General features: G+C 34.6%; 1 protein-coding gene across 1 annotated transcript; it reads left to right on the forward strand.

Annotated features, from left to right (window-relative positions):
* Positions 1-311: 311 nt before the first annotated feature.
* LOC100119350 (chymotrypsin-2) lies at positions 312-2,590 on the forward strand. The gene is made up of 4 exons (XM_031928842.1): positions 312-405; positions 1,279-1,604; positions 1,709-1,966; positions 2,322-2,590. Exons 2-4 carry the CDS (start codon positions 1,470-1,472, stop codon positions 2,478-2,480), a joined length of 552 nt encoding a protein of 183 aa, XP_031784702.1. The 5' UTR covers positions 312-405; positions 1,279-1,469; the 3' UTR covers positions 2,481-2,590.
* Positions 2,591-16,534: the final 13,944 nt, after the last annotated feature.

Here is a 16,534-nt window from a genome sequence, read left to right on the forward strand (position 1 = left end):
TATTTCGTTACGCTTTTACACTATCTATTGGGCAACGGTTAGCAAATTTTAAAACTCGTACAAAACGATAATAAATAATTAATGCCTGCTCTAATAATTTATTAATATGACTCTATTATTAATAAATAAGCATTAGATCAAACAATAATATGGTTTTGACATCGTAGAATTAGATTTTAAGTGAGTATAAACATTCATTAAATGTTGGAGTTATGTGAAAAGGTGTACGCACGAGTAACCACGAGTGACTATAGTGCGCATGCGCGGCATCAGCTCCAGAGCGCATGTTTGCTAATACACACAGCTTCTAATAGATAAATTTAGTTGGGTAGCGGTTTGCCAACGCCGTGAGCCAATCGTTGGTGAATAGGCCATCCTGGTTGGCTTATTTTCTACCAGGGGAATGTAAGATTACTAGAAAAACAAAAACAATAAATTCGAGACCTAGAAATAAATTATTAAAAAATCGTGATACTTTCTGTTTCGTAGTATTTCAATCCGATATTTTCTTTTTAGAAATTATCTAATTTAAACATTCCAGTTTGATATTTTTTCTACCGTAATTTAACACTATCTAATTATCATTTTTTAAGTCCAGGTAAGGGTAAAAATTTTGAAAACTAAAGATTTGAAATAAGAAATTTACGAATTGATTTGTAACAAAAAGTAACATTTCAAGTCATAAAATATTAAAAAGGTTAATAAGGATTTTGAACTTACTAAAAATATCCCATTTGCAATATTTCAACTAAAAATATCCCTTTCGCAGTACTTCAATTTACCGTTTAGGTTTTCTGAATTTTGAATTTCTAATCTTTACTCTTTCTAATTTTTATTTTTCACAATTTTTACCCTTACCTTATTCTGACAAAATTTTGCGTGTGTACAACAAATTATAGATGCTTTGTTACATTATTTGAGTCTGCAAAATTTTATATATAATACAAGTTGCTCGTGTAATTTTGAAATAATTAGAATATCATTATACGGATAGAAGTGCAAACCCTTTAATATTTATATTCTTATATTTTATAATTTTAATTAATTAATTGATTTATTATTTTTTTTGTTTTATTTATTATCACATTTGTAACATCACATGCTGATTTCGGGACATTACACAAAACCAATCATATTTTAAGTAACTTTGCAACATCGGCCATCATTTCCTTATGGGGTGATTCCTTTTTGTGCTTTAAAAGTGTTTTGTTCTTGATACATATCATTTAATATAAAATTAGGAATAAAAAATAATGATCATCTTTTACATTTATTTAGGCTCAAGCGCAAGTGAAATAGAAAAATTAGTAGGTGCTCAAAATGCAGTAGTGGGTGAATATCCATACCAAGTTTCACTTCGAGTTGCGGGAAACCATTTTTGCGGAGGTGCTTTAATAACCAAGAAACACATTCTTACGGCAGCCCACTGCGTCTACCCAATCAAGAAACAACCATTCCTTAGAAGAGTCATGACAGTTGTAACTGGCACAAACAGCTTGAAAAGTGGTGGTAAATCTTACAAGGTGGATAGTCTTTCATATTATGAAAAATATGTCGACAAAACGGAAGACCCAGATTTTATGTATGACATTGGTGTAATTACTGTAAGTAATCGGCCGGTCATGTTGTTTCGTTGCATCCTTATCTATTTATAAATTCATATATTTACTTATTCATTAATTCATTTACGAATATTATCTTGCAATAGCTCGCTAAAGAAGTTGAACTATCAAAATTAGTAGAGATTATTCCTCTTCCTACTAAAGATGTTAAAGGTGGAGAAGATGCAGTCATTACTGGATGGGGAACTATGAAAACACCTGATTCACCTCTATCTCAAACTCTCAATAAGTTAAATGTGCAGGTTGTTAATAATGCTAGATGTCAATTATATTACCTTGGCGCACGTACAATTCAAAAATCCCACATCTGTGCTTTTCGCAAACGTGGTACAGGCACTTGCTCGGTAAGAATTTCCGCAACATTTTGTATTAAAAACTTTTCTACTAATTTATAATCAAATATTTAAATACGAATTTGGAATAAATAAGCTATTTGGAATCAAACTTAGAAAAATTATAATCTAAAAATTTTGTAGAAGATTAGAAATAGATACTTTTGGTTTTTGTAATCTTAAACATTTATATATTTCGCACCTTTTTACAAGAAAACCTTCAGTTTCATTCCAACGTACGCTTCTAAAAACAAACATTAACAAAAGTAAAATACGCCACATGATTTGTCTTAAAATATAGTTTGATGCAGGTACTATAAAGTGATGCAGTACGCTATTTGTCAATTCATGTATTTTATGATTACAGGGTGACTCCGGCGGTCCGCTGGTATCCGATGGAGAAATCATCGGAGTGGTTTCTGGCGGAGTAGCTTGTGCTAAAGGATTTCCTGACATTTATACAAGAATCTATTACTACCTAGATTACGTAAAGGAAATAATTGGTGACAAATCAACCAAACAATAAATAAGGGATTGTCAATATGAATGTGAGAAATTTTAGTTATTGTTAAGATCGTAATTTATATGTTTTTATAATAACAAATAAACCAGCAAATTGAACTGTACTACGTATGGCTTTTGTAATCATTATAAAAAAAAATAAAAAATAAAAAACTTAAAAAAAAAAATAGTTTTCGTGACGAAGGCCAGAATGTTTCTGCGGCAATGCTGACACATGTCTTCTTGGGATAATTAAAATCTCTAAAAGAATAAACTTTAAAAAAAGTAAAGGGTTAGGCGAGTTTGATATATTCCGCAACGAAATTACAGATAAAAAAGAACTGAGATCAAACAAACAAAGTTAATTATATATTTAATCATAATAAAGCAAAAAATTGTTCAGTTCAATTAAGGGCTTACTTAACTTAGAGTTAAGTTATATGTTGATCCATTAGAAACAACTCTCAAGATACCTACTACGTAACTTGCCATGCCCGTTTCATTTAGTTTTCTGGTGAACAAATAAAATTTTCTTTTTATGTATTAGAACGTGATACAGACACCATAAGCACAATAAAAAGGGCCTACTTACCCTGCCTCTAATTACTTACGTTCTGTTTAGAGTTACCTCTTGACCCAGTTTTTGTTGCATCCAATCCTCTATTGCCTTCTTGTCTCCTCTTCTCTCCTGCCCGCCTGTATTCACAATATTTTTTTTCTTCTCGTCTTTTTCTCTTTCTTCTTTCTTCCATCTCAGCTCGTCTAACTACTTGTTCTCTCTCTGTTTTAGTGCCTCTTTCTCCATCTATAATAAAGTATATATAGTCTCTGTCATCGTATTATTTAGTATTAACTTTATTTATTTATACCAAATGTAAATAAGTTGAAAGTATTATTTATTACAACATCCTTGTAGAAAATTTGCCCCATATCTGCGCAGAATCTGGCGAATTTTATGCTAGGTGGCCAGAATATCTTGGAGAATCTGGGCAGAATCTACTCCCAGTGGCGACGGTACTCGGCCAGAATCTGGTGGCGAGCAAAATAATAGTAAGCATTTTGAGGTTATACATTAATTAAAACGAGTTTTCTCCTGAAGTTTTGATAGAATTTAAAACATAATTAATCGAAACTCCTTACTCGGGGGTTTTCGAGGTCGCAGAACCCGAGGTACCTGGTGCCCGGGGTGGCCAGTATCAACGTCGTCTCCTAGAGTTTCACGGAAAATCAACAACATATTTCGTCGAGACTCTTTATACGCATTCGGTGCATAGTATTTATTAAAATGAGTCCAGCTTTGCTACTCAGGAGTTTTGGGGGTCGCTGAACACGAATATCGCGACGGCAACGGCCTCCTAGGTACCTGGTGCCCAGGGTGGACAGTATCAACGTCGTCTTCAAGAGTTTTAGGGGAATGTGTAACATAATAAGTCGAAACTCGTTACTCGGGGGTTTTTGAGGTCGCTGGACACGAATATCGCGACGGCAACGGCCTCCAAAGTACCTGGTGCCCAGGGTGGACAGTATGAACGTCATTTCCAAGAGTTTTATGGGAATTTGTAGCATAATTAGTCGAAACTCGTTATCCAAGGGTTTCGGTGGTCACTTATCACTTCGTAGTTTATGAGGTATGTGTGGATACTGGTTGTAGGAATTGCTGTGGAGATAGATTCTAGCATGTATATCTACTTATTTTACAAATCTTATTTGACGGTTGCTTTTGAACTAAAACTAATACTCACTATTTTAACAACAGTTTAATGATTCTCATTCAAGTTAGTGAGGTATAATGTAATATATCTATCGAGAGGATTGTTTTTATTATAATTACTGATTACCCTTAAAAATTCGTGAAATCTTTAAAGTAAAACCTTCCTCAAAAGGGAAAAGGTAGGCAAGTATAAACTGGTTTTTATTTACTATTAATTTTCTATTTGGTGATGATATAATTCATTTAAATAATTTTTTATATAAGTGACAAACTATGTTAAAAAAATATATGAAATTAAATAGTTAAATGTCAATTACGTATATCGAATAAATTTATCGAATTATTCTTTAATACGATTTATAATTTAATTGTTTTCCTAACGTCATTGTTAATTTACTGGCGGTATTCTACGCTACTATGAACATACATAAACCCGTCGGTTGATAGTTCCTAATGTGAATTGTTTGATTTGATAAAAATTAATAACATTGTCAAATAAACTTATAACATCTTTCAAATTAAGTGAAACACCACATCATTAATAATGAAGTAGATATTGAAAAATGAAAAATTATCATTGAAATAGTACATTGCGATACGTGTGACTTAAATGGTTCTTGTACAAAACATTTGTACAAAATGCGTACAAAATTTGTTTGAGAGCTGATTCTGCTTTGACCTCTTGAAGCGGTATCATAATCATAGTCATAGATTATTTAGTATCATAAACAGAAATTTTTTGAAGTATGCTCAGGTTATCATTTATATTATCTCTCATTTGAAGTATGTTTGATAAATTCAATAACTACAACCTTATGCATATATTGACATTATAGGTTTCAATGGAGGGGTGCTGTTCATTTTAGCGATCGGTGAGACGGGTCTGAAATCGTTACCTTTAAGTCGAGGCTATTGCACAAGGTTGTTTAATTAATTAATGATTTAAATGAGATTTTAATATAATAGAGAGGTCACTCCAATTCATAAAAAATTATGAACTCAGAAAATCGGAGAACCGGAGAATCGGAGAACCGGAGAAACGGAGAACCGGAGAACGCCAAAATGGATTTCTTTTTAATATAATAGGGGTTTTCGTTTTGTAGCTTTTAAACTTAGTCTCGACAATAGCTAATGATGTTATCGAAAAATCGATAGTATATCATTTTAAGTGTCTCTGTAGGCATGAATTTAGAAATTTTATAAAAAATATATGCTAAATATTTTGTTTTCCTGATTATTGTATTATTTTTCATGTGGGTGTCCCACTTTAGCATGCTATCAAATACTATTCCTAGATATTTAAAATTGTCTACCCCAGTTATATTTTTATCTAGAATTTTTATGTTCATTTGAGCTGGTACACTTCCAGTACTGCTTCCAAAAGTCATGCAAACAGTTTTTTCTACGTTTAATGACAACTTGTTTAATGCCTGCCACTCCGCTATCACAATAAGAAAATTGGTCATGATAACTTGGGCTCCTATCCAATCATTATCAGTGGCTAAAATAGCAGTATCATCTGCATACGAAATTATAGCCTCTGGGGAGGGGGGGGGGAGTCTTGTTTAAGGTATCATTGATGTACAGGATAACAAAATCATTCGTTTTTACGTGTTTTTTTTTGAAATATGAAAATCCCCTCCCCTCTATACCCTCCACAGCTTCACAGCTTTTACAGATTTATATAGCAGTACTGACAGGTTTCAACAGATCCTTCCACAGATACTGAATATGTACCAGAAAGAAAATCAAATTATATATTCTTATACTGAAGAGAATTTGGATTGTTGTTTAGCGTTTCTTTGTTATGTACTAAAAAGTGCAGTATATCAAACTGTTATAACTCGAGGACTAATCTGTGAAATATATTTCTTAAAAATAGTATGCTAATCTGTATAAATATCGAGATATTTCACTATTTATTTCCTAGGAAAATTTAATTTCTGAAACAACCCGTTTTGACAAGCCGTGATAACTAAAAAGAAGGAATTAATCATGTTCAAAACTTGGCTACTGAGAGCCAGCTGAGATTAAAGGCTGATTTGAGTAAAAAGAAAACAATCGTTGTGCATTCAGGATTTTTTATAATCAGTAAAGCGTTGGCAAGTTTGAGAATGGCAAATTTGAACCGGTCCCGTGTATTGTGGTTAGGTTAAAGCAGCTTTTTGAAAGTCTTAATTATTTTAAATATATCAGGACAGGAGCAAAAGCTGTAATGACAACTGAGCTTAGTAAGGCATACCTGCACTGCTCTCTAAATCTGAAAGAGTGAAAAATCACTCGAATTAGAGGCGAAATTGAAAAAATTGCTCTTTGCAAAAAGTGACTTAATTTTGACTCGAAATGAGTGATTTTTCATTCTTTCAGATTTAGAGAGTGAGTTTAGAGTGACTTAAGGTAGTACCGTCATTAATTAAATACCGTTCAGATATTGATAAAATTGAGGGTATCGATTTATATTGGTCTAAAAGTGACTCAAAAAAATTTTTATGAGGCTAGGGTACGTAAGAGAAAAGTTATGAGCTTTTTAATTTTTACTGATTTAACACTTAGTCTTATGGGAATCCGCGTTTCCAGCACGGTTATCCTCCAATTGTATCAAAACTACCATGATCATGGTAGGCCATGATTTATTAGATGTGGCAACGTCGCAAAAGAGGGTAGGCACGCACTCTGTTTGAAATTTATCGTGCTACTTAAATAGTGTAAGTTGTTTCAGTGTATAATAAGAATATTAAAGACTACGTATAAATGCATTTATTAACATATATACAGTTTTAAACCAAGTAATATAAATAAAAGTAACATCAGCCTATAATATAATAAATTAACTCAATTATTTACTTTTTACTTTTAAAATAATTGAAAATCTTCTGTAAAATTTTATTATCTTTGGTAACTTTAATAATACCGTTCTCATCTTTGCCCAAGACATTCCGTAATCCATCTAATTTATTTTGTGTGTACGCATCGAGCATCATTTCCAAAGTAACATTCGCAGCCACCATTTTTTTTATTTCTTGAGATGTACAGTCTTTTAGAAAATTAAAATTTTTCATTGCATTTGGTAAATTTTGGAAAAAAATGATTTTGTTCTGAGCACTCTCCCAGCTTGAAAAGGATTTTTTCAAGTCATCGTTTGAAACGTTCAACTTTTTCAAAACTCCATCCAACATGATTACATCGTGTGCTTTTTCACAATCGATCTTAAATTCTACAGCAAGATTTTCCAATTTATTGTCACCTTTACCCTTTTTTCCGGTTTTCATTTTGATTTTTGGAAGAGTATTATAATATCCGTGTACTATGGCATGAAAATGTTCTGTCATGAAACATTTTTGAATAACATTCATTAATCGAGGATAAACAAATTAACAGTTGTGTGCAGTCAAAATACACTTTCGTTTGAAGGTACATAAACATTGATACAATTTGAGTAACGCTTCTGATAATGAGACGACTGTAACTGTCTTTCCGTGAAATAGAAGTTCTCCATTTACGTATTACAAACCATGCGCATTACTCGCCTCTTTCGAAATTTTCTGCGTTGGTCTCAGATAAATTGTGTTTCTCTGTTTCTAAATTAAACAGTACTGTGATCGGATCTTCATCTTCATTCTCTAATGCTACGATAGGAATATTTTCAGGTAAATTATTATGTAACCCAATAACAGTCTCATACGTCGTGCCCTCTTTGGCTTCAGTCTGGTTTTTTAATGCAGTCTTAGCTTTTTTTAATAAAATACGCTTTAGCTTTATTGCTCTTGTTACAGATTGAGCGTATCTTTTTTTACTAATGTCATCAATTTTACTATACTAGATAGCAAAAAGTATATTCACAATTTTTTCCTTACTGCACAGCAACTTTTGATACAATAAGTATCATAAATTGGCGAATATATAGTAATTTTTAGTATCAGTATAGTAAATAAGCTTAGCAGTCAAGTTTGTCCCCTTATTCGTAAAAAGTATAGTAATTCTTACATGAATAATTCTCTCCGTATACAGTGCTCGGCCCACAACAGCCACTTTACGTTATGGTGGAGTTCTAGCAAATATTTTACGTTCCAGCTGCGCGGATCAAAAAATGTCACTTTTCAACTGCTTTGGCACGCAAAATAGTACGCACCACGGCCGGAAATAAAAGAATGCTCAAATTAGAATTTTACCATCCTCGGCTTCGCTTCGTACGGAAATACACATGCAAGCCGAGGCATTCTTAATTTTCCCGGTCTAGGTACAAAATATAATATTAAAATTTTATTTAAATGTAATATTTTCTCCAAATTTGCACTTATATTTTGTATAAAAAAGAGGAAGATACCTAAATTTTGAGTAATATTTATACATTTTTTAATGAAATATTACGAAAAAAAAACATTAAATAACCAGTAATATGTTTATAAAATTTTAATTTAATTAAAATTCATAAAAAAAATTTTATATGCATATTACTGATCTTTTAATCAATTTTTGATTAATTTTAACATAATTATCATATAACTTTTTTTCTATGGAATTTAAACCAAATCCCCTCATTCATACCACATTTAATGTACTTTTAAACAATATCCTGGAGTTTGAGCTCATTTGGGCCATTCGTTCCTTTGGAATCTTATGGTCAGTGAATTATGGACTCCCTACTATACGTAGATATTATAGAGTTATATAGAAAGTCTAAACCATCAAAATAAAGGTATTATGTCTAAAAATAGTAAAAAAAATTTGGTTTATTCATATAAGATTTTAGAAATTTTTAATGAAAAATTTTGATTCTAATTTCAAAGGTGGTGTGTCCCCTAAAAAAATTTAGGAAAATTGCGCAAAATTTAGGTATTTTTTATATATCAAATATGAATGCAAAGTTTAAGGAAATATTAAAATTAAATAAAAAAGTTAAAATATTCGGTATAACTCCATCTTGATAGTACAAATTTTTAAAAACGTTTTTTTAAAAGCTATAATTTACTATTTAAGATATTAAAAATTAAAAGCATCTAAGTTTGTTCTCATTTTACAATCTTAGAGAGTAATTTCTACTATTCAATTTTTTCATTTTGTATTTTAAATAAAATTATATTTAATTATTCATAATTCTTTCAGACTGACAATGGTAGTCCCTTGTGTATCAAAACCAACTTATAGGTGTTGCAACTAATGTACACGGTTGTGCTGGTGTAACTCCGGATGTCTTTACCAAAGTCTCTTATTATTTGAAATACATTACTGATAAAGTCAACTACCTATCTGCACGAAACTGAATATTTAAATGTATTTCGATTGGATAATTAATTTCAAGTTTTTTTTTCAATAAATGATATTTTATTTATACTAACGATTCATGATCAAAACATTTATCTGCCGAATAGATCAATCATCCCTATTCAAATCTCTAGTACGCCACACTTACCAATAATTGTTGTAGTTTAAATTAAAAATATAATTTTGACACAAGTTCGCAAAAGTTGATTCTACATAAGTGTGAGGTTTGTTGCCTGAGCTTAGTAAAGGTGACAATCATATAAGGGAGTACATCCCATTTAATGAATAATTAAAATTTTTCTTAAAATTTTTTTTAATAATCATGGAGATAAACTTGATTTTTTCTACTATCAGTAGACATATTTACCTACATTTTAACCGGTGTTAAACCTCTCCCCGAAAAAAATATTGGTTTTGTATCATTCTCGTGGTAGTCTCTCGAGATAAGTCTGGCAGTCGTCTCGTCAAATTCTCGCATAACTCTCGCTGCGGAGACTGTCCGAGACTTGCCTAATTTCTTTCGACAAGTCACGCATCGGAACCGAGACTATCGAGCGAGAGTAGTTGCCATCGATGCAGTAGTCTCCAAATAAATTCGAGATTACTGAGCGAGACAATAAGACGAATTTATTGCTGACTAATGTCGCCGTAACTAAGCGAGACTTATTGCCATCGATGCATAGTCCCGCAAAAATGCTAGACTGTGAATTGGAGAGCTGAAACATAGTATCGTGAGAATGCCAGATTATAAAATGATGTCAATTGAATATAATAATTTAATGTACATGGTATTCTATTGATTATTAGCTACAATTCTCGTGTAATACAAAACTTTGAATTAATAAGAATAAAGCGAATAAGTATAGCTTTTGCCCAAGCTAACGAACGATAAACGTGCACAAATAATCAATACTTTGGCCTTGTTTTCGTGGCATCCTTAGACTTTTTAGGATTCCTGAGACCATTACATAAATTCGTCAAGGTCCTTCTATATTGTAGCATTGACATTTTGTCAGTATTACCCTGAACTTTCTTATAAACATACACTGAAAAATATAAAATTATGTGTTAACTCATAATTGAATACACAAGTATAATGCAAAATACAAATGAATTTTAACTTACTGAAGACAGATTTATAAACGTTAGCGGGTATTCGTTTCGTGCCTGCTCTTCCAGTTGGCGTCATTTTTCTTAGCTCTTTTCGGCCAATAATCAATTTCATGAGTCGTCGGGTGAATTCGAATGACTTATTTCTCCAAAGTGATTTCAAATACGACAGCTTATTCGAATCTATATAGATTTTGCAACCTTTCAAAAGTTTAATCAGTAAATAGTAATTGAATGAGGTAAGTAAAATATTATATACATAGTGCTACGTTACTTGCTAAAAAACGCATCATTAAATTGTAGGTTTATTTCTCTGTTAAAATGTGTGTATGTGTATGTGTGTGCGTGTGTGTGTGTGTATATATATTAGCAGAGAAATGAACCTGCAATTTAATGATGCGTTTTTTAGCAAGTATCGTAGCGCTATGTATATATATATATATATATATATATATATATATATATATATACGCACGCTCGTTCGTCGCTAGAAATCAGGTTAGACCGGCAGACGTCGCCGTCGGACGGCTGTACCGACGGAAGACCGAGGAGAGGGAGGTCGAGAGGGAACTCGAGCGCGTTGAAAAATAGAATCGACAGACTTTCGCTACCAACGCGCGAGACAGGAGCTCATCTCCAGAACCGCGAAAAACCCGCTAGTAGGACGGATCCCACCCGTGACCGTAAGGGATCTGCAAGGGGAGCGCCGACAGGGATCTGGAGGGACGCCACCATCGTTCGAGGGGAAACGCTTCCCGATGTCCGGGATCGCATCGCCACGGTGAAAGGTGCGAGTCGAGACCATCTCATCGCACCAGCGTAAGTCTCGCATGTGTTTACCGCGGAAAAGCCCGGTCCGGTTATAAGCCGTTTAAAAGTTCCTGTATGGATCCCAGAATGGCAGAGACCCTGTATCTTTGGCTAAAAATGAAGATATTTATAAATTTGTGCTAAAATTATTAAAATTCATATTTGAAACCTGTGGCAAAGCTTATGGATTTCTTGGAGCATTCCTAAAATAATCACAGAGGTAGAAAACATCAATGTAAAGAAAGTCACCGTAGGAGAAAACTGTTCCTTAATGTCCATCATTGACTAAAAATTAAAAGCTTAGTGATAAATTATTTAAATACATGTTTGCTTATAGAAATAAATCGTGTCACTTGGATCATCGTCAAAAAAAAAATCATAAAACTTGATTTTATAGTTACAAATATTCCTACTGAAGTCGAGGAATCGTAAATATATTATGTCTCTTGCAAAAAATTAAAACATAAATCATACACTCGATCATAATTTTTCAAGAGACATAATATATTTACGATTCCTCGACTTCAGTAGGAATATTTGTAACTATAAAATCAAGTTTTATGATTTTTTTTTGGCGATGATCCAAGTGACACGATTTATTTCTATAAGCAAACATGTATTTAAATAATTTATCACTAAGCTTTTAATTTTAAGTCAATGATGGACATTAAGGAACAATTTTCTCCTACAGTGACTTGCTTTATTTGTTTATGTTACTTTCAACAATATTAAGGTTTAAATGGCTTATAAGATAGGTATGACATATACATATACATACATACACACACACACATATATATATATATATATATATATATATATATATATATATATATATATATGTGACTTTAAGGGTATTTTAATTAAAAAGGTGAGAAAATTTTACAAAAAAAAGTATGTTTATGTCTATAGCGAAAAATGCTTCTCTGAGGAGCTATGAATTAATTAATTTGTGCTAAAAACCCAAAAATTGCCAAAATATACATCTTTGCCTCCCTACCATTTTGGTAAAAAGTAATTTAAAAATCTGAAAAAAATTCAGGTGCATTGGAAACTGTTTCTGGAACATATTTACGACGTGAAACGACACCAAAAATAGATATGCAAGATCAATGCGCACTCTGCTTTATATTAAACATTTTTATAGGTTAGAAACAAGCAATCACACGCGTCCTGCCATCTATCTCGTAATCTTATTGGCCAATCGGCGGCCAATCAGAGAAAGAATAGAATGATGATTCCTCTCTTTTTTAAAGTAGGATATTGACGGAGTAGTCCCAGAAATATTACGGTACATACCTCCCCCCCCCCCCCCCACACACACACACACGCAGGGTCCATCATAGTTCTCACGTTTATCAGCAGCTGCCTGATTGGCTCAGTTAGCTCGTGGATGGTGAGCAATCGTTATATAAACAGTGACCGCCAAGCGATAATAATGGAGATAAGAATATCTAAACAGAGATCCAATGGGAGGACAACGATAAAAAGAGTCGGCTGGAAAACGAAGGATTATGATAAGGAGACATTCCTGCTGGCTCTAGAAGAAATACAGCTGTCTGGATCTGCGAATGATAAGGTCGAGCAGGTAATGAGAAATATTACCCGAACCTGCGACGCAACAATGCCAAGGGGAACTCCCAACAATAGACAACCGCCAGTATACTGGTTGGATAAAGAAATCGACGCGACCCGCAAATAGTGTCATCGAACCAGAAGACGGGAACAGCGGACTAGGAAGAAATACTATAAGACTGGTCGTGGTAAAAAAATAGTAAATAAAGAGATAAAGAATGCTAAGCGGATACTCAAGAGTAAAATCCGAGAGAATAAACGACGGTGCCTGAAAGAGTTACAGGACGAGGTTGAGCTGGACCTCTGGGGGCGACCGTACCAAGTGGTAATAAAGAAGATAAAGGAAGGTTATATCCCCCCTCCTAAAAGCCCGAACTTGCTGGATCGTATTGCGACTACACTGTTTCCCCTTCAACTGGAAGTAACAGCTATTCCTGAAGCGGAGGCGAATAACGAAACCATTCCAGCAATCACCACAGAGGAATTACTGGCTGCATGCTAAAGAATTGGGAACAACAAGGCTCCAGGCCTGGATGGCATACCCAATATTGCACTGAAACAAGCTATACAGGCACGCCCCGATGTCTTTGTGGACTTACTATATAAGTACGTAGCTTACTACATCCCTCTAAACTATGCTAAATACCTAAACAATCAATTTTCTAATATTCTAATTGAAATCCTACAAACGAAATATCATCCTTTTGTTTACTTCCTCTCGAAAACTGCGATACAAAAGTGTTGTATTATTTATCTGAAATTACAATAGAATAAAATTAAAATAAGATATATTTTAAGAATATCTACAAACAAAAATAAATAATTGATACAAATACAAATAAGTTACTAATTTTCCAGTAGTTTTGATGACCGCCAGAAGAATACCAATCAAAACTTTGACAACAATATTGAAAAAAAACAGGATAATACTGTATATAAGCACCGACAGGCATTACGAACGCGAAGCTATGCAAGGCGGCAAGCCAACGCGGCCGTGAGGCCGCGCGTGGCGCGCTAGTTTAATTTTGTGTCTCGTTGAGGTTTTCACAAGAATTTACTTTCCCGTCGATCTCCTCGATTGTGAGTTCGTATCGGGTTTCATAATTATTTACATAATCTTCGTAAAGATTATTGAGATCCGTGTGGTACCCTTTTTCGGTGTATCCACCGGCGTCTTGAATTGTTATCGACGTGAATTTGTTACTCGGTATTTTTTGTCTACGTATGTTATTACCCCGTCGTTGTTTTGTACCGAAAAGAGAATTGTTCGTGTACCGTGTCAATTAACATTTTTAATGATTTGATTGTGTCGAACCCGATTATACAAGGCTTGACTAGCTTTGGCATGACTAATAATATGATTTTTTCAGACAGTTTTTCGAATTTCGTATTTAAAAGCAATTGTATTTTAAGCTGATCCGATTTGCTACCCGTAGCGCCTTTTATGACTTTACCGCAGATAGGCAATGTTGGACAAAGCTTAAGAGTTTCATAATTTTGATGATAAAATTCTTCGGAGATGGCGATTTCCTCGATTCTATGAATATTTTAATTTCTGGGCAGTGGGATATTTCCACTTCGCAACCGTCCGGGTTGATGTCGTGCAATAGTTCGTTACGCGGGTTTCCCATGATGGACGCGATTTGAGCAGCTGCGTCGTTCTTCCGTAGAGAAAGAAGTGCATCCGCCTTGGACGCAGCTACTGTATGTTTCCCGAATTTTGTTTAGTTGAAAACAATCCAAGACGTCGATGTCATAGGCATCTTTTTGAGAGGGTTTATTATTTCCCTGTTTTTTGCTACCACCCTTGTTTTGTGACCCTGATCCCTTGTTGGATGTGTCGTCTGCTGTCTGCGTAACGTGCATATTATGTCCCGTCCACGTCTTTTTCTGACCGGGGTTGTTGCTTTTTGGCTTGTTAGGCTGATTGTTTTTCGACTCGTTATTACCCGCGGGTGGGTGGGTGGTTTTCTGATTCTGGTTATTTTGTTTGTTTTGCGCGTTCTGATTATTTTGCGCGTTGACTCGATTTCGATTTGTGTCATCGTTATCGTAATCGGCAAGTATCTCGAGAAATTTGTTGACCGATTTTATCTCGTGCCCGGTTACTGTACGCCGTATGTCTCGGTCGAAGTGCTCCGCGATCTTTTTCACAAGCTCGTGCTCTTCTAGATTTAGTTCTAGCTCGCGGGCTAGACGGAACATATAAGTGGGATAGCTGACACGGCTTCGAGGCCCAGGACTGTACTGACCGAATTTTACTTTACAACCATTCGTTCTTTGAATTTGATTGTTCCAGTAGCGTTCCCTGAAGCGCGTTGAAAACGTCTCGAAACTATTCATCTCTGCTTGAAGCAGATACCACCAGTTATGCGCGTCGCTTTCTAAGGTAATTAAAGTCTCTCGAACTGATGTTAGAGACTTGTGGATCTCGAAGGACTAGTTGGCAATAAACAAAAACACTCTCAACCGTTAACTTGAATTAATATGCCGTAAGAAAAAGCTTTGATATTTATTGAAAGATAGAGTGTATTTACAAGTGTTTAAAACTACGGAAAATAAATGAAGGCTACAGTATTAAAGTACCGACGCGTGAACAACGACATTGTTACGGACGACACTGAGAGGCGAGTATGTGCGCTCTACACAAATCAGCGAAAGCGCAGAAGACCGCTCGCGAAACAGGCGGAGAGAGACAGAGTAGGAGCGAGCGAGCGCGCGTTGCCATGGCAACCTCATTGGTGCCGTGCGAGCTAGCGAAAACCGTCGAATTTGAAATTAAGATGACAAGCTTCTCGAACCTTCTCGCTCTCTCTTCGCATATTAAACTAATTTTTGGACACAAGGCTTGAGATTTTACATATTTCAACTTGTGGTCTTCCGGTTTGACTAGCTTTATATAATTAACTAGTTCTGATAAGAACTTCATGGGTCTTTTGCTTGCTAGGCCTTTGAATTTCGGTGTAGCTATTTTCACGCGTTTGGTAATTCCGGGAGTAGATTCCGAAGAGCCACCGTTACTTTTTATTAAGTTTTTCAAGTCGTGTAGACTCTCTTGCCTGTGCTTCGATAATTTTTTGTATTCGCAGACATAGTTCCGTCTGGGATGCTTTAGTTTCAATTAGTGCGCGTATGTCATTAAAATCTGACTGTAGTTTACTATGTTGATCGGAGAGGGTATCATAATCTGACTCAACTGTCTCTAGCCTCTTTTTCATTGTGTCATGGCTTTGTTGTAAGTGATCTATGTCGGTCTTATTATTGTCGATCTCTCTTTTGATCTTTTCTAATGTTAAGGCACTATTTACATTTGGCTACTAGCGCCACTCGATCGGTAACTTGCCTACGCTACGCAAGTTAGCTGTTACTGTTCTCTTATCCCCGGGCTGGGCCTGCCGCCACAGGATGTTGAAAATGCGTTTTACATCATGTACGATGGCGTACTTAGGCTAGAGCTACCCGAAGGTGCAACAGTTGTAGGGTTTGCAGATGACATTTCAGTAGTGGTAGTAGCTAAGCAAAAGGAAGAGGTGACCACGATTGGCCACGATAATCCACGATTGGCTAAAGCAGACTGGACTTAAGCTTGCTAGCCATAAAACGGAGGCTAT

The sequence above is a fragment of the Nasonia vitripennis genome, chromosome 4, assembly GCF_009193385.2.
Source record: "Nasonia vitripennis strain AsymCx chromosome 4, Nvit_psr_1.1, whole genome shotgun sequence".
NCBI classification, from domain to species: domain Eukaryota; kingdom Metazoa; phylum Arthropoda; class Insecta; order Hymenoptera; family Pteromalidae; genus Nasonia; species Nasonia vitripennis.

Coding starts and splice junctions, on each gene's coding strand:
- LOC100119350 (XM_031928842.1), top strand. CDS start 1,470: ATGACAGTTGTAACTGGCACAAACAGCTTGAAAAGTGGTGGTAAATCT. Junction 1,605..1,708: donor ATGACATTGGTGTAATTACT/GTAAGTAATCGG, acceptor ATCTTGCAATAG/CTCGCTAAAGAAGTTGAACT. Junction 1,967..2,321: donor GTGGTACAGGCACTTGCTCG/GTAAGAATTTCC, acceptor TTATGATTACAG/GGTGACTCCGGCGGTCCGCT.